This window comes from Gracilinanus agilis, chromosome 2 (assembly GCF_016433145.1).
Source record: "Gracilinanus agilis isolate LMUSP501 chromosome 2, AgileGrace, whole genome shotgun sequence".
Lineage (NCBI taxonomy): Eukaryota > Metazoa > Chordata > Mammalia > Didelphimorphia > Didelphidae > Gracilinanus > Gracilinanus agilis.
The window spans coordinates 525727343-525747239 of NC_058131.1; the positions used below are offsets into that span (position 1 = coordinate 525727343).

The 19897-nt window shown below is 35.4% G+C and overlaps 1 protein-coding gene across 2 annotated transcripts in view; it reads right to left on the reverse strand.

Moving 5' to 3' along the window:
• Window positions 1-164: 164 nt before the first annotated feature.
• The window catches only part of TMEM62 (transmembrane protein 62), a 72498-nt gene continuing 52765 nt past the window's right edge, over window positions 165-19897 (reverse strand). Inside the window, exons 10-14 of one of the 2 annotated variants that reach the window (XM_044665096.1) lie at window positions 19686-19799; window positions 18022-18106; window positions 12946-13050; window positions 10169-10287; window positions 165-1004 (exon numbers count right to left, since the gene is read on the reverse strand). In XM_044665096.1, coding sequence (XP_044521031.1) covers window positions 672-1004; window positions 10169-10287; window positions 12946-13050; window positions 18022-18106; window positions 19686-19799 — 756 coding nt within the window. In that variant the 3' untranslated portion in view covers window positions 165-671. The remainder of the gene's footprint in view (window positions 1005-10168; window positions 10288-12945; window positions 13051-18021; window positions 18107-19685; window positions 19800-19897) is intronic. The other variant, XM_044665097.1, reaches the window with a different exon arrangement.

Genomic DNA, 19897 nt, shown 5'->3' on the forward strand with positions numbered 1-19897 from the left:
TCTATTTCCGGCGGATCTTCGCCGCTTTCTTCCGGCAACAGACTGAGGAGCTGGCTTAACCGCGAGTGGAGGGCGGATCCCCGAGACCAGAATTCGGGGCGTATCTCCCCTTTGCCTCCGCCCCCCCCCCGCCCCCACGACAGAGACACTGCGCAGGCCTGCGGAACTGTTTATCCATTTATTTGATTAGAGTGAAACAATTCCATCACTGGAGGCAGAGACGCTAGAAAACCTGAAATTCAATTAAACCATCTACAACCCAAGTGTGGCGGGCCCCAGGGCGGGCAAGCAGGACGTACAGAGCAGACTGGGTGCTAGTTTGGGGCGCCCCAGAGCCCGGCGCCACCTTCCCAGCGGACCTCCAATCCGAGGGTGCCCTAATACGGCGGTATTTTCATTCCATAAAGTTCAGTTCATCCTTTGGCTTCCATGGGGAATAAACAGCAAAAAGCAGCAATCACAGCATTAATTAGGGGCCTGTTTTGGAGGTTCATTCGAAGAGAATCAGCATGTGGCCCACCAGCAGCAGTCAAGTCTATCGTTAAGCAGCAGGGCCAGACAGCCTTCTCATCTGCTTCGGGGCGCATAGCCACTGGACTGGCCTCCTCGGAGGACATCTGGGCCTCCAGGCGTCGGTCAGCTGGCTCAAGCTCTGCCCCACTGCACGCTATTCATTGTCTCAAGGTACTCTGATAGCTTCTGAGTTCCATTATGAAGCTTCTGATATCATTGGGGCTCAGGATCCATGCCCAATGAATAATAATCGGGGCTAAAAGAGCAAACCAGGCATACATGGGAGAGAAGAGAAGGGCCACAGTGCCATTGGTCCACTTGAGCAAAGCACAGTTAAAAAGTTGACATAAATATAACAGCAGCATGATGATATGGACAGGTAGAATCTTGCAGTATCTTCCATGGAGATGAGAGGAAAAGTTGTAACCTTGGCACCGCAGCAACAAGGTCCAACACAAATAGGCCAAAAGGGGTAAATTAAAAAGCAGCATCTAGAAAAGGAAACAGAAGATTAATCAGCACATGGCTAATTGCTGATAAGGGTGGAATCTAGTCCATATATGTTTACTCCAATGCCAACTCTATATGTAACACCTATCTACAAGAATTTTCTTTGAGAATGGAATGTTCTCACCTTGCTTCTGTCCCTCTTCTGCCAACAACTAGCCATATACCTTGTGCAAATCCCTAAAACTCACTGAGTCTGAATTTCTTCATCAGTAAAAAGGGAATATTCCTAATCCTGCTTACTTCTCATGGCTGCTGACTTAATAAGAAAATGTAGGGGAGAGTGCTTTGTAAACTAGAAAATTCTTTCAAACAAAAAATTTTATTTTCATCACTATACATTTTGTGAATCATCTGAAATCATACCAAGGCAACCAAACATGATTTTCATTCATCCAACAATGCTTATTCTAACAAGCAGTGAGGAATATATATTAGAATGGAGAAAACTTAAGTGCCTGCTATATGGAAGGAAGGTACTGTGCCAGGTTAGGCACTGGATACAAAGATAGAATTCCTGCTCTCAAGGAGTTTGCATTCAAATGAGGAGGAGACCTTCTTTTGGAGGGAGATGCTGAGAAGTACTTTGAAGGCAGGCAAGGAATTGTACAAGGTAGAAGTGAAGAAGAAGGCCATATGGCCCTGTGGATAGTGTTACCCAGAGTAAGGAAGGCCTAGGTTTAAATCCTACCTCAGATGTTTACCAGCTTGGGCCCTGAGCAAATCACTTATTCTCTCACCTCAAATTTTCTCATTTATAAAATGGGGATAGTAACATTACTCCCCTGTCCCACCAACCCCAGGGTTGTTATGAGGGTCAAATGAAATCATAGATGCAATGTATAATAAAAATGTTAGCTATTATTTAGTTATACAAAGTATGAGATAGAATGTTATACACAAAGGACACTAAAAGGCTAGTCTGACTGGCACAGGAAATGCTTAACATGAGTAATATAAACTAAGACTGAAAAGAGGTAGAGATTGGGTTACAGAAGGAAGAGATCCAGGTGGGACAGGAAGAATAAAGAGACTACTGCTTTTACTAGTCCAAAAGGTAATGAGGGTAGATAGAGACTGTATGATAGAAAGAAGTAGACAGATGCATTCAGTAAGATTTAGCAACTGAATGGATATATGAGCTGAGAAAGAAAGAAAAGTCAAGGATAACTCCAAAGTTGAGAACCTCTAAGCTCATTTTGATGGTGTCATTTAATGAAATAATTCTTTAACAAGTATAAATATAAGTTAATTTCATTATATATTTCACATATCTACACATCTATCTTCAGACAGCAGTTGTGACTTAAAGATGTGATTTTGTCATATTGCTTTTCAGTCTCTCAGTACCCCAAGTCGAATTAGAGTAACAGTTGTACATCCAAGTGTTTTTATTCTCTCTTTACTCCTATGTGGTGGATGAGCTTAGGCATTGAAAAAGGAAGTATAGAAAAGAAGAAGAGGAAGAGTTCTCTCAGCTTTCTAGATAATTTTTTTAGATAAGCTTTATGTGATACATGATGTCTGCTTCAGCAACCTTCATAAGCATTTATCCTTAGTGTTCAAATATCTAATGACTCCTGTAGTCTAAGAGTCCCTAGATCTCCTTTTCATGTTCAAAATCCCCTGTAAAGAAAATACAGAAAAAGCGAAAGTATAATGGAATTCAAGAACCACTGATTCTGTATCTGTGGTGAATGCTTTCCTCCCTGGAGTGTATTTAACTTTAAATGCTTTCTTTATAGATGCATAACTCTTTTAATAGTGCTTCTAAAAGGGAGCCAAACTGAATAAATGAAAAGTCAATAATGGTCTCAGGGAACAGATAACAAAACATACCTCCCTCTGTAGAAAAGCAGGGGACTACAAGAGAAAAATGTAAAAAAAGTGGAAAATTTGCATATAGTATCAGATATACACACTGCACTGGGTTTGGGTTTTTATATTTTGGGGTTTTTTTGCTTAACTATTTTCCCTTGCTACAAGGGAATTGTATTCTGTGGTTGTGTGGTAAAGTACATCCAGGAATTTTAAGGATGTAAAAACAAAAGATATTACAAAGTTGTTATTTTAAAATAATAGTAAAAATAATTTTACATCATAGATAGATGCTCTATAAATGTTGCAGGGTTTTAGCACAATATAGCCTACATATAATAACCATAACTCTAAAGTAACTTATACCCCAAAGTTCAAAGTAAAGTTTAATTTTTGTGATTATTTCTGAATTCAAACATATCCATAAATTATGTTTCTTAGCCTTTTATCCATAGGAGAAAAAAAATTTTCTGAACATATAATAACTGGTTTTCAATGGTAGAACTACTGAGCTAGATAAGGAAGCAATTTAGAGAAGATTAAGCAGAACTAGTGGAGAGAAAGCTCTGCTTAGATTCAGAAGACCCAAGACTAAATCCTCTCACAGACAATTAAGTTATGTGATGCTGGGAAAGTCATTTAACCCTTTGTCTGCTTCAGTTTACTCAACTATAATATGGGCATTATAATATATAGCATAGAGTTAATGTTATAACCTCACAAGATTGTTGTGAGGATCAAATGAAATAATATTTCTAAGCAGAGTGTAGGTGCTTAATAAATGCTCAATCTTCTTTTGCAGCTTGCAATATATAATATGTACATATTATATAACATATATATTAGCATCAGTGCTGGGGCAAGCTGCAAAAGATGAGAGAGTGTATGTGTATACACACACACACACACACACACACACACATGCCACGAAGAATCTTGGCACACTGAATGTTTAAATTGGCAGTACTACAAAAGGGTTGAAGACTTATACATAGAAAACTTCAAGAACACTGTTAGGCTCTTTGTAAATCCAGAATATGACATGTTTTGAGGTTTCCATACATGTGTAACAGCCAAGCTTTGCTTGCTTTTGTGAATGTTATTGTGTTGGATTAGCAATATTTATATCTGCTTTCTGCAATATGATAACATCCATAATTTGGGGACACATTTAGCAAAACTCAAAACATATCCTTTGAGAAACACTGGATTACAACAATGTAAATAGAATCAATAACAAAAAAGAAACTGAACACTATGTAATTATAATGACCAAGCATGAAGAAATGAAAAAATATACTTCTCTCCCTTCTTTATAAAAGTGGGGGGACTACAGGTGTAGAATATGGTATATTTTGTAAGACTCAGCTGGTATGTCAATTAGTTTTGTCAAACTAATTATTTTCCTTTTACTCTTTTTTTGTTGTTGTTGTTCCTGGGTAGAGCTACTAGCTTGGCAGAAAAGAGAGGGAAATATTCAGAAATGAAGATGATTTAAAAAATGACATCAATAAACCTTTAAACACTTTTTAAAGAAAACTTTAGGTATCAACACAAAAATTGACCAAAACTTCACAACCAAATGCAGGAAAGCAGAAATAACAAATGTATCTTTACTTGACCATAATGCAATAAAAATTATGATCACTAAGGGTCCATGTAAAGACAAATAAAAATTAATTGGAAACTAAATAATCTAATTCTAAAAATGGTGTGGGTCAAAAAACAAATGATAGCTACAATAATTTAATTAAGGAGAATGACAATGAGGAAACAATATGTCAAAATTTATGGGATAAAGCCAAAACAGACCATAGAGGAAAATTTATATCTCTAAACATTTATTTCAATAAAAAAGAGGAAAAGCAAATCAATGAATTGGGCATGCAACTAAAAAAACTAGAAAAAGAACAAATTAAAATTCCTCAATTAAAGACAAAATTGGGAATCCTAAAAATCAAAGGAGAAATTAATGAAATCGAAAGTAAGAGATCCAATGAACTAGTAAATAAGACTAAGGTTTGGTATTGGGGGGGGCAATAAAGTTGATAGAGTACTGATTAATTTGATTAAAAGAAGAAAAATGAATAACCAATATCAAAAATGAAAAGGGTGAATTCACCACCAATGAAGAAGAAATAAAGGCAATTACTAGGAGCTATTTTGCCCAGTTATATGGCAATAAATATGACAATCTAAGTTAAATGGATGCATATTAACAAATATAAATTGCTTAAATTAATGAAAGAGTTTGAAATAGAATACTTAAATAATCCCATCTCTGCAAAAGACATGAAACAAATCATCAATGAACTTCCTAAGAAAAAATCCCCAGAACCAGATGAATTCACTAGCAGAGTCTATCACATATTTAAAGAACAATTAATATTAATACTAGATTAACTATTTGGGAAAATATGCAAAGAAGAAGTTCTACCAAATTCTTTTTGGGACACAAATATGCTGCTGATACCCTCAGCCAAGAAGAGCAAAAACAGGGAAAGAAAATTATAGGCCAATTTCATTAATGAATATAGATGCAAAAATTTTAAATAAAATATACTAGCAAAGAGACTACAGCACTATATCACAAGGATCTACATAACTGACCATATCACTAACAGAAATCACATGATTATCTCAATAGATGTAGAAAAAGTCTTTAACTTACTAAACACATGCCTATTAAAAACACTAGAAAGCACAGGAATAAATGAGTCATTCCTTTAAATGACAAATAGTATCTACTTAAAACTATCAGCAAGTATCATCTGCAATGGGGATAAATTAGAAGCCTTCCCATTAAGATCAGGGGTGAAGCAAGGATACCAATTGTCACCACTATTATTTAAAATTGTACTAGATAGGCTACCTTAAGCAACAAGAGAAGAAAAAGAAATTCAAGGAATTAAAGTAGGCAGGAAACTAAATGATCACTCTTTATAGATATGACATACTTAAGAGAATCCCAGAGAATCAGCCAAAAGACTAGTTGAAATAATAACCTTAACAGAGTTGAAGGATACAAGATAAACCCATATAAATCATCAACGTTTCTATATATTACCAATAAAGTTCAGCAACAAAAGCTAGAAAGAGAAATCCCATTTAGAGTAACTCTAGACAATTTAAGATACCTGGGAATCTACTTGCCAAGACAAACAGAAATTATCTGAACACAATAACAAAACTTTTCACACAAATAAAGTGAGACCTAAACAACTAGAGTTCATTGTCTGTGGGCAGGCTGAGCTAATATAATAAAAATGACATTTCTACTTATTTACTTATTCAGTGCCATACCAATCAAACCAAATAATTATTTTATAGAATTAGAAAAAAAAATAGCAAAATTGATCTTGAAGAACAAAAGGTCAAGATTATCAAGGGAATTGATGAAAAAAAATTTCAAGAAAGCCATAGTACCAGAACTCAAACTGTCCTATAAAGCAGTAATCTTCAAAACAGTTTGGTATTGGCTAAAAAATAGAATAGTAGATCAATGGAATAGATTAGATACAAAATACGCAGGAGTACATGACCTTAGCAATCTAGTTTGGGTTTGATAAACCCAAAGATCCCAATTTTTGGGATAAGACCTTAACATTTAACAAAAACTGCTGGGAAAACTGGAAAACAGTATGGTAGAAACTAGGTATAGACCAATATCTCACACCCTATACCAAGATAAGGTAAAATGGGGATATGATTTTGATATAGAGCAAAACTTCAAAAATCTTAAACAAAATACTAGCAAAAAGATTCCAGCAAGTGATCATGAGGGTTATTCATTATGATCCCCTGGGATTTATACCAGGAATGCAAGGATGGTTCAAAATTAGGAAAACCATTCACATAATTGACCATATCAACAAGCAAACCAACAAAAATCACATGAGTATCTCAACAGATGCAGAAAAAGCCTTTGACAAGATACAACACCCATTCCTACTGAAAACACCAGAAAGTATAGGAATAGAAGGGCCTTTACTAAAAATAATAAACGGTATATATCTAAAACCATCAACAAACATCATCTGCAATGGAGATAAATTAGAAGCATTCCCAGTAAGATCAGAAGTGAAACAAGGATGCCCATTGTCATATCCATTATTTAACATTGTACTAGAAACATTAGCAGTAACAATTAGAGAAGAAAAAGAAATTGAAGGTATTAAAATAGGCAATGAGGAGACCAAGCTATCACTCTTTGCAGATGATAAGATGGTCTACTTAAAAAAAATCCTAGAGAATCAAGTAAAAAGTTAGTGGAAATAATCAACAACTTTAGCAAAGTTGCAGGATACAAAATAAATGCACATAAATCATCAGCATTTCTATATATTTCCAACACAGCGCAGCAAGCAAGAGTTAGAGAGAGAAATTCCATTTAAAATCACCCTAGACAATATAAAATACTTAGGAATCTATCTGCCAAGACAAACACAGGAATTATACGAACACAACTACAAAACCCTTTTCACACAATTAAAACTAGATCTAAACAATTGGAAAAACATTAATTGCTCATGGGTAGGAAAAGCTAGCATAATAAAAATAACCATCCTACCCAAATTAATTTACTTATTTAGTGCCATACCTATCAAACAACCAAGAATTTTTTTTTATTGAATTAGGAAAAAACCATAATAAAGTTCATTTGGAAGAACAAAGATCAAGAATATCAAGGGAATAATGAAAAAAAAATATGAAGGAGGTGGCCTAACAGTACCAGATCTTAAACTGTACTATAAAGCAGTAGTCATCAAAACAATATGGTACTGGCAAAGAGACAGAAGGGTGGATCAGTGGAAAAGACTTGGGATAAGCAACCTCAGCAAGACAGTCTATAATAAACCCAAAGATCCCAGCTTTTGGGACAAAAACCCATTATTTGACAAAAACTGCTGGGAAAACTGGAAAACAATATGGGAGAGATTGGGTCTAGATCAACATCTCACACCCTATACCAAGATAAATTCAGAATAAATTCAGACGAATATAAAGGAGGAAACTATAAATTAGGTGAGTACAGAATACTATACTTGTCAGATCTCTGGGAAAGGAAATATTTTAAAACCAAGCAAGAGTTAGAAAAAATTACAAAATGTAAATAATTTTGATTACATTAAACTAAATAGTTTTTATACAAACAAAACCAATGCTACCAAAATTAGAAGAGAATCAACAAATTGGGAAAAAAATCTTTATAACAAAAAACTCTGACAAAGGTCTAATTACTCAGATATATAAGGAGCTAAAGCAATTGTACAAAAAAATCAAGCCATTCCCCAATTGATAAATAGGCAAGGGACATGAATAGGCAATTTTCATATAAAGAAATCAAAACTATCAACAAACACATGAAAAAGTGTTCTAAATCTCTTATAATTAGAGAAATGCAAATCAAAACAACTCTTGAGGTACCACCTCACACATAGCAGATTAGCTAACATGACAGTGAAGGAAAGTGGTGAATGTTGGAGGGGATGTGGCAAAATTGGAACATTAAATGCATTGCTGGTGGAGTTGTGAATTGATCCAACCATTCTGGATGGCAATTTGGAACTATACCCAAAGGGCTTTAAAAGACTGTCTGCCCTTTGATCCAGCCATACCACTGCTGGGTTTATACCCCAAAGAGATCATAGGGAAAAAGACTGTACAAAAATGTTTATAGCCACACTCTTTGTAGTGGCAAAAAACTGGAAAATGAGAGTATGCCCTTCAATAGGGGAATGGCTGAACAAATTGTGGTATCTGTTGGTGATGGAATACTAATGTGCTCAAAGGAATAATGAAATGGAGGAATTCCATGTGAACTGGAATGATCTCTAGGAATTGATACAGCATGAAAGGAGCAGAGCCAGGAGAACACTGTACACAGAGACTGATACACTGTGGTACAATCGAACATGATAAACTTCTCTACTAGCAGCATGCTAGGATCCAGAGCAAGGCTGAAGGACTTATGAGAAAGAAAACTAGCTACATTCAGAGGAAGAACTGTGGGAGGAGTAACAAAGAAGAAAAACAATTGCTTGAACACATGGGTTGATAGGGATATTATTGGGGGTATAGACACTAAATGATAATCTCTAATCTCCCTATCAATAATATGGAATTAGGTCTTAATCAACGATACATGTAAAACCTAGTGGAAATGCATGTCGGCTATGGGGTGCAGTGAGGTTGAGGGAGAGGGAAAGAACATGAAATGTAACTTTGGGAAAGACACTGACATGTAGAGGAGTTGTTACCTTTATTATGTCCCTCTTCTCAGATGAGATACAATGGAAGAATTTCTACTTGACTGAGATGAGCTATCTCACTCCCAATGAGAGAGTTCATTCATTTTGTATATTCAGGTAAATATTCTCCACATGCTTTATCTGATTTTCATTTGTTATCTGTATGGATAAATGGATTCATTTGCTTTTCAATATGTGTACTGCTCACACTAAGCAGGAGAACATTGTGGGTTGCCTTTTGGTTTTGCAAAATTAGCATCAAGGTCAAGTGGGCACACCAATGAAATCCGAGTCAACCAAAGAAAACTGAGACAAATTATTCTCAGAAAAAATCGAGGAAAACTGAAACCAACAATAACTGATGTCGACGAAAACCAAGGTATAACTGTACTCTCAAGACAATCTGTGTTGAATAGCTTAGAAAATCCCCTCCTCTGATCCCCAGACTTGGACTTTTAGGACATGATTAGTCAAGTAGTGTTGAGAAAACAAAGTACTACGGGTACTACAATATCTTACCAATTGCTCTCAAGAACAAAAGTACAAAAACTTTGCTTTACACACACACACACATACACACACACGCACACATGTGCACAGCCGCACGCACATATGTGTCATCTTTTCTAACTACCAGCAATGGGGGCTTTTAGAAAAGTCAAAGTGCCTCCTTGTTTCATAAACTCTACTAGAATATACAGGGGTAACTTCATCTAGATTCAGGCCATGAAGGTTAAATCCAATATTGGATTTTGTAAGAAACTTTTTCAGGGTTTTCTAGTTGGCATATTTCTTGTGGAAGTAGATTCAGTACATGTTATCGTTCTTGGACATACTGTTCTTTTTTCTGGGTAGTAATAAGCTTAGGCTACATTTTGGTCAAAAGATACATTTTCTGTAATTTCTGTAAGCGGTCCAGAGTTCTCATAAATGTGCCAAATTATATGCCCCTTTTTAATCCCATTCCATCTTAAAGTATTTGTTATTCTAGTTTTTCCTACTATTATATATTACATCTTTATTAGAGGAAATTTTTTTCATGGCAGAATGATTCCTGAATTTTAACTCATGATTCTTACCTGAACAATTCCAATTATAAATGTCATGCTGCCTTGAAAGAAATGCCCATCAACAAATATCCCAAAGGAAAAGCAGCAGCCCATTTTGCCATCGATAATTTCACCAATAAACAACGGTCCTGAAAGGGACATTGGACAGGAAGGAAGAAGAATAAATAAGTAACATTTAATGACTCCTAAAAAATGCATTTAAGGGAACAATGAATACAAGAAACAACAGATTCTTGATGTTGGAGTAATTTCTGAATCAGCTGTTTAGGCACAGGAGAACCACTGATTCATAATTAGGCATGAGACCAGTATATTTGTATGGTAATGGTATGAAATATTTTATTTGTGTCTTCTTCCCCCATACCTCTTTTTTAGATTTAATCTCTATAAACCATAGATTTTAGTTTATACAATGAAGCTATCCCTAAGCATGCTCTTTATCCAAAGATGATATATCTTGTATTTTCAGAGATTAGCCCTCAGCCTCATCATTTTCCAGGAAAACTCTTTTTTTAAATAATTCCCATGGTATGATAGAGTACTATCTCATTTATCTAATATCATACGGTTTTCTATGGGATAATCACTGTGAATTTTCTAGATAAGTGAAATTTGTCCCTTCAGTGCCAAAACCATTTATTTTAACTATGTCTGATTAAATTATTTCTGAAATATGTTAAATGATTGCCTAGAAATTAATCTTTTAATGGCTAGTTGCCTTTATGTACTTCTTTTACTTTAAATGCTTCTATTATAGTATAGTAATGTTATTACTTTATGTACTTCTATTATGGTATAGAAATATTTTCAAGTTTTAGTGATGCAGATAGATCTTATCTTGCTCTTTCATGTAATTCCCCAGGAATTCTATGCTCTTCCAATAGATGGTGACTGTTTGCTTTATGTTAGCTGTTTTTTCTCAGAATACTGCCTAAACAGGGATAAAGAAAAGTCAGTTCTAGAGATCTCTTTAGTCTCAATTCTTCCCTAAAATCTCAAAAGAGATAAAGAAAGTCCGTTTTACATGATATTTCTTCTCAAGAGGAAGTCACATTAGCAATGGAAATGGTTCCTAGTGGCTAGGGAAAGATACTTTTAAAAAAGCACATGCAATCTCAGCAATCTTGCTTTTGTTTTTCTCCACAGGAAATATCTTAACCAAAAAAAGGTTTGTCTTTTATTTCTGAATTTTGACAAAAGGAACAATTTCAAGATGATGTTCTACATCTCTGTGTTCTTTCTTTTACTGTTTCTTGTCATACACTAAATTCTAAATAATCAGGTCTGCTTCTCAGTGTTGCTGAAGGGGGATGGGGGGAGGAGGGTGAAGGGCCTGGACAAATTCATCCCCTCCCATTTAGTCTTTCTAGAAGTTCAGAGTAGAAGTATTTACTCCCAGGAAGATTCTCCAAAAGGATAGTTTATACAGCAATTACACAGGATATAATCACCAAACTTTTTTTAAAACATACTTTATGTCTTCTCATGTTGAAGAAAGGGGGAAAAGTTGCAAAGAATATGAACTATACTCAAACTCTACAATTATATCACATAGTAGGTACTTAACAAATGTGTTTGTGAAATTAATTAATTTGTTTCTGAAAATGGGTATTTGTTCACCAAGCAACGTGGACTGACCTATACTTAAGATACTATTTTCTCTTTCTATTCAAATATAGTGACTTTCTTAAAGCCTTGAGTACAGTAATAGCTCCAGTGGCTCCATGTTACTTCCAGGATCAAATATAAAGTTCTCTGACTTTTATAAGATCTTCACAATTTGACCTCTTCCAACACTTCCAATCTTCTTATACTTCACTACTGGCCATGTATTCTTATAACCCAGCTTCTCTAGCCTACTTGTTGTTCCAAAGGCACTTTATGCCTTTGCACTGGCAGACTCCCAGACGTAATGCTCTGCATCTACTCTTCTACTTCTTGACTTCCCTGGATTCCTCTAAGACTCAGCTCAAATCCCATATCCTACAGGAGGCCTTGCCTTGCCTAATCTTCCCAAGCTATTAGTGCCTTTCCTCTGAGATTACCTTCCATCTACTCTATACATCCCACGTGTGAATAAAATAAGCTCCTTGAAGGCAGGGGACATGTGTTTGACTTTCAGTTTATCCATAATACATAGTGCTTAATAAGTGCTTGTTGACTGATTAAATACTTCAGTATAGAATTTTAATTTAATGATTTCAATCTTGTCTTTTTTACTTGTCTAGATTTATTTTTTAGGTGGTACTCAAGGCTTATTTGCTTTTTGCTTTATGCAAATCAGTTCTTAAACTATTACCTGGACATCTTAAGGTACACACCCTAACATTTTAGGTAACAGCTAGGTAGCACAATGAATAGAGAGCACTGGACCTGTAGTCAGGAAGATCTGAGTTCAAATTCAACTTCAGGCACTTGTGAGTTGTGGGACTCTGGGCAAGTCACTTAATCTCTTTTGCCTCAGTTTCCTCATCTGTAAAGTGGATGTAATAACAGCACCCACCTCCTAGGATTGTAGAAAGGATCAAATGAGATAATATTTATAAAGTAATTAGCACAGTACCTCCTGGATGGTAGGTAGCAGGCATATAAATGCTATCTACTATTATTATCATTAGGATTAACCAAGACTATCATCCAAGAAATGGATTGTAAAGAGAAGCATGTAACATGCATTTAAGCAAAAATTCTATATAGATTCTGAGAATTTTACTTAAACACCTTTTTAATCAAAATCTTTATCTTGTGAGAACTTTCCAAAACCTTTGGTTTACCAGGCTACTTACCCAAAGCAGTATAGAAATTCAGAAACGACACAGTATAGTAGAAGGCATCTGTTTTGCTCAAAATATTAAAGGAATACACAGCCAGATATATACATCCTGGAGATCCTAAACAGATTAAATTCAAAACATCCAGTAAATATGAAGCAGAGTTCAATTTCTTAAAGATAGCTTCTAGAAAAAAGGTGTTAAGTTCAAATAGAAAAAGATCATTACGGACTGCAGAGAGACTTAGAAAAACAGAAATTAATACTCTTTATATTGTACTTGATTTTTGTTTTGTTAAGTATTTCCCAATTACATTTGGGCTTTCAGTGAAGTTGACATTCTCTGTTCTTACTTTGCTCTGTATCAGTTCATGCAGATCTTCCAGCTTTTTCTGAAATTATCTTATAATTTCTTATGGTAGTATTCCATCACTAACATGTACCACAATTTGTTCAGCCATTCCACAATTGGACACCCCCTCAATTTCCAATGCTTTGCCACTATAAAGAGCTGTTCTAAATATATTTGTACAAGTAGGCCCTTTCCCATTTTTTATAATCTCTTTGGGATACAGACCCAGAAGTGATATTGCTGGATCAAAGGGCAGGCTCAATTTAATGCCCTTTGGGCATAGTTCCAAGTTGCCCTCCAGAATGGTTGGATCAGTTCACAACCCCAATCAATAATGCATTAGGGGGCGCAACTGGGTATCTCAGTGGATTGAGAGTCAGGCCTAGAGACAGAAGGTCCTAGGTTCAAATCTGGCTTCAGACATTTCCCAGCTGTGTGACCCTGGGCAAGTCACTTGACCCCCATTGCCCACCCTTACCACTCTTCCACCTAGGGGCCAATACACAGTTAAGGGTTCAAAATAAATAATGCATTAGGGTCCCAATTTTGCCACATCCGCCCCAATATTTATCACTTCCCTTTACTGTCATATGGACCAATCTGATAGGTGTTTAGAGTTGTTTTAATTTGCATCCCTCTAAGAGTGATTTCAAACATTTTTTCATAGAATTATTGATAGCTTGTTCATATCCTTTGACCATTTGTCAGTTGGGGAATGGCTTGTATTTTTATAAATTTGATTTAGTTCTCTATAAATTTGAGAAATTAGACCTTTATCAGAGAAATCTGTTATAAAATGTTTTTCCCAGTTTGTTGTTTCCCTTCTAATTGGGTTGCATTGACTTTATTTGTACAAAAGCTTTTTAATTTAATATAATCAAAAGTTATTCATTTTACATCTTATAATGTTCACTATCTCTTGCTTGGTTATAAATTCTTCCCTTTTCCATAGATTTGACAAGTAAACTATTCTGTGTTCCCCTACTTTACTTATGGTTTCACTCTTTACATCAAAATCATATCCCCATTTTACCTTATCTTGGTATAGGGTGTGAGATATTGGTCTATACCTAGTTTCTGCCATACTGTTTTCCAGTTTTCCCAGCAGTTTTTGTTACAAGGCGGCAACTGGGTGGCTCAGTGGATTAAGACTCAGGCTCAGAGATGGGGGGTCCAAATCTTGCCTCAGATACTTTCCTGCTATATGACCCTGGGTAAGTCACTTGACCCCTTGTCTAGCCCATACCACTCTTCTGCCTTGGAATCAATACATAGTATTGATTCTAAGATGGAAGGTAAGGGTTTAAAAAAAAAAGACAAATTAGAGCATGTCCTGAAGATGCTAACTAGGAAGATGATAGGACTTAAGAGAGTATATGGAAAGCCACTGGGGATATTTATAACCTTGAGAAGATTTGAGGGTAAGAAATATGTCTTCAAGTTTGAAAACTGATCATGTAGGAGAGGGATTCAATTTGTTCTGCTTGAAACTAGGAACAATGAATGTAAGTTGCTGAAAGACAGACTTATTATTGACAGAAGGAAAAACTTTGTAGTTATTTAAATAGTCCCAAAGTAAAATACAGATCACTTCTTAACCACCCTGCTTTAATAACTTCCAATTGTTTCTCCTTAAATATTGCAAGAAGTCAGAAAGAGACAATTCAGATATCAAGGAGCACCAATTAGGACTATACAGGATCTAGCAGCCTCTACACTAAAGGACAACAAAGCTTGGAATATGATATTCAGAATGGCAAGAGAATTGGGTCTACAACCAAGGATCACCTACCCATCAAAACTGACTATATACTTCCAGGGGAAAGTATGGATTTTAACAAAAAAGAGGATTTCCAAATATTCCTAAATAAAAGACCAGAACTAAATGGAAAACTTGATGTCCAAATTCAAAATTCAAGAGAAACAAGAAAAGGTAAACAAGAAAGAGTGGAAAAGAATTTTAAGGGCTTCAGTAAGGTCAAGTTGTTTATATTCCTATATGGAAAAAGGATATTTGTAACTCTCAAAAACTGTTTTCACTATCATAGTAGATAGAAGATTTATTCAAAGGCAGAGGTTGAGGTACTAAGTGGTTTAAGATGATATTTTTTTAAAAGTTGGGGGGAGGGGAATAGAAGATGACACCAAGAGAAACTTGAAGGAAGAAGAAAAATAGGATAATTTATACTACATAAAGAGGTACATGGGAGGGGGAAAGGAAGAATACTATTATAAGAAGGAGAAGTGGTAATAGGTAATACTTAAACCTTACTTTCAGTGGAATCAATTCTGAGAGGGAAGAGCAACTAGATCCACTGAGAGGGAAGAGCAGCTAGCATAGAATCCTATCTTACTTACAGGGAAGTTGAGAGGGGAAAACCAAAGGGAGTAGAGGGGCAGAGTATCAAAAGGGAGGGGTGGGAGGGAATTTAATAGACCTTAAAGAAAAATAAGAGGGGAATAAGAAGGGAGGGGGTGGGAAGGAAAGTAAAATAAGGATGGGGAATTGGGGGACTGATTAAAAGCATAACACTGGTATAGAAGGAAATAGTGAAAGAAGGGCAAGACTAAAAAGAAGAAATCAAAATGATGGGGAATATGCAGGTGGCAATCATAACTCCAATTGTTTTTCCTTCCTTAAGTCCCTATCCTCTCCATTCAATCATGTACAGCTGCCAAAGTGATATTAGTAAATGTTAACAATAATAATTTCTAACACAAGTATTATTTGCAAAAAAATTTTTTAAAGTTTGGGGGCAGCTGGGTAGTTCAGTGGATTTAGAGCCAAGCCTAGAGATGAGGTCCTAGGTTCAGGTCTGGCTTCAGACACTTCCCAGCTGTGTGACTCTGGGCAAGTCACTTGACCCCCAATGCCTATCCTGACCACTCTTCTGCCTTGGAACCAGTACACAGTATTGACTCCAAGACAGAAGGTAAGAGTTAAAAAAAATTATTTTTTTAAGATTTGCAAAGTGCTTTACAAATATTTGGTTTTACTGCCACACAACCCTGAGAGATAGGTGTCATTATTCCCGTTTTAGAGATGAGTAAATTAAGGCAGAATGATTAAGTGATTTGCCTAGTGACAAAATGCTAAGTGTCTGTGGCTAGATTTAAAGTCATCCTGATTAGAAGTCCAGAGCTCTATCTACTGGTCACCTCAATGTAGAAGACAAATATATTATTTCCCTGCTCAAAAAAGTGCAGTGGCTTTTTATTATCTTTAGGATCAAAAACAAACTCCTTTATTTAGTCACAGAATGCAGTTCATCCTTTTACGCCAGAGCTCTTCAAGCAGAGACCAGATGATGATTTTGTAAAATGGACTCTTACTAAATTATGAGTTAGACTAGAGGGTCTGCGAAGTTCCTTCCAACTCTCAGATTTGGTGATTCACTTGTGGTTCAGTCCATAGCTTCCTAAATGAGAAAGTGCTTATGATGAAAGGACATCTGCTTTTACTGTGACATATCCTACCATGTAGCATACCAGAGTTCCAAAAAGACCAGAGTCAGTTCTCATAGTTGCCTGGGTCAGATGTTAGCTCCAGTGGGACAATGACAAGAGAGGGAACAGAAATAGCACATTATTTTCTGGTCAGCTAATACAATATGGCAATAACTTCCATCTTGCTGCCTTCTCCAACTTTCAACATGGTACTGGAATTGTTTCTTGTGGCTATGTTTGGCTAGTGCTATTAAAACTATCTGAAATATACATAGAAGTAGTAGCTGAGCCCTGTATAGACAAAGGTATTCCAAGAGGCAGAAGGTAAGAAGAAATGGTGGATATCCTGTTTAGGGGTATAGAAGTAGGAGATGGAAATTTCATTTGTAGAAAACCACAAAAAAGCCAGTATGACAAGAACAGATGATACATAAGGAAGAGTAATGTGAAATCAGTCTGGACAGATGCCTTGGAGCAAGATTGTGAAAGACTTTAAATACTAGAAGTTTGTATTTTACCCCAAGAGTTACCCCAGAGCCACTGAAATTTCTTGAGCAAGAGAGTTACATGGTTATATTTGTGCTTTAGAAATATCAACTTGGAATTGACTTGGAGGACAGACTGGAGAGGGGAGACACTGAGAACAGGAAAACTAATTGCAAGTCTACTGTCATAGTTCAGTTGACAAGTAAAATGGCCTGAACTAAGTTGGTGGGTATGTGAATAAAGAGACAAGGGTAAACAAGATAGTTGTAAAAAGATGTAGAAGAAGAATCAACATGCTTTGGCAATGTATCCAATCAATCAATTATTCTAAAAACAGCTTGCCTAAGATTTACACAAAATAATTAAAGTTGGCCATTTTTAATTATTTGTTGAATCTATAATCTTCAGATTATGGATTTATTGCCAGCTAACAAAAAAATTATAAATTTTTTTTCAAGGCAAGGTATTTTAGATTAAGACAGCAAGGTGTTTTAGATAAGATATTAGAATCTAAATAATGATTCAAAATAGCAGAGATAGCAGTTTGAAGGAGGAAACAAATTCTTAAGAGCTCATAACAAGATAGAATATGTTAATATTTATTATATAGCAATAGCATTTAGTTTACTCATCTAGAAAATGGGAATAATAGCATCTACATTACAGAGTAGTTCTTTTCAAACCCTACCATGCTATGTGTTAAGTTTGTAATTATTTTTATTATGGTTCAGTTAAACTGGCATTTAAAAATAAAGTCTTTTTAGCACCGAAATTTTATAATTTTGTAAAAGAAATATTAAATCTTACCTTTCAGTTTTATTTCTCTGAAGTACCTGAAAATAACGAGGAGTAGTTGTGGGACCATCACAGTCAGCACAAAAAAAACCCGGGCCTACAAAGAAGTTCATATTAACATGAGTTAAAATGAGTTATATAAATTCAGGTTAGGGCATGTATAGATACACTTTTTAATATCTTAAGTGGAAATAGCATAATTTATAATGATCAAAGAAGGAAATTGTATGGTCAGAAACAGTAATTCCAAACATCCTCCCACCAAAAGAAAAATTTCAACAAGTTGTTTCAATATTAAAATCAACAACATCTCTCGATTCTCAGTATAAATGGGGCCAATTGATTTTCTATTTTTATTCTTTTACAAAACTCACAAACTAGCTCAGATTGGGATGGACTAAAGAGATTTGGGATATTTTGTTTTATTTTTTTATTAGGTTCTATGAGAGTAAATAATAACAACATTTATATTTAAGGCAGTCTTTTTTTTTTTTTTACGCAGTATTCATGTCAACAAATACTTGTAGATTGATTGCTTAACTGTTTTAGGGTCAGCACATATAACATAGAAAACTAATATTAAAAATCCCTCATCTAACAGGCTGATTTCAGAAAGAACTGGAAAGACCTATGTGAACTGATGCAGAGTGAAATAAGCAGAACCAGGAAAACATCATACACGGTAACAGCAATATTGTGGAATGCTTAACTGTTACAGACTTTGCTATTATTGGCAATATATGACAATTCTGAAGGACTCATGAAAAAGAATGCTCTCCACCTCCAGAGAAAGAACTGTTGGAGTCTGAATGTAGATGGAAGTGTACAATTTAGCACTTGTTTATTTGGGTTTATGTTTTGGGGTTTTGGTTTTATAAGATTACTCACTTACAAAAATGAACACTATGGAAATATGTTTTGCATGCTAATACATGTATAACCCAGAGCAAATTGCCTGCCAGCACCAGGAAGGGGAAAGGAAAGGAGGGAAGGAGATAAGGTCGATCATATAACTTGGGAAAACATGTGGAAATTTGTTATTACATGTAATTGGTAAAAAAAAAAATAGTTTTTAAATCTCTCATCTAAGCCAGCATCACCAAAAATTTCTAGAATTTATATGGCACTTGGAACCAGATATCATTATCATCATACTTCATATCTGTACAGATAAATAGTCCTGTATAGTTTACAAAACACTTTCACATCTATTTACTTAATTGTCACAACAATTTTGTTGTGTTTATTCCAAGTGTTCTTTGTCCATATGTTGGCATCTAATTTAAAGCATCTTCAGAGCATTCACATTAATTTTTTTTTTAAACCCTTAACTTCCACCTTAGAATCAGTACTATGTACTGGTTCAAAGGCAGAAGAGTGGTAAGAGCTTGGCAAAGTGACTTGCCCAGGGTCACACAGCAGAGAAGTGTCTGAGACAAGATTGGAACTCAGGACCTCCCATTTCTAGGCCTGGCTCTCAATCCACCGAGCTACCCAACTGCCCAACACATTCATTTTAAAATAAGTTTTTTCCATTAGCGCTTTCTTCTTTTATGTACTCTTACCAATTTCACTAACATAATAGAGTGAACATCTTCGTTAGAAAAGTTGCAAAATTCTGCATAACTGTAAGCATACATATGTAAAAACATACACATCTAGCTGAATATACTTACTACAATATAGTGATCAGTTAGGAGAACGTATGATGGCATAAAGTCGAATTTAATAGGAGTGTCTCCTTTTATAGAAAATTGGTGTTCAGTGGACCCGATTCTTCCATTGGAATCCTAGGTATAAACACAATGGAAAATCAGCTTTTGCACATATTTAATATGCTTTAAATAGACCAAAAATATATTTATAAGAACTTTTCTCACATAAGCAG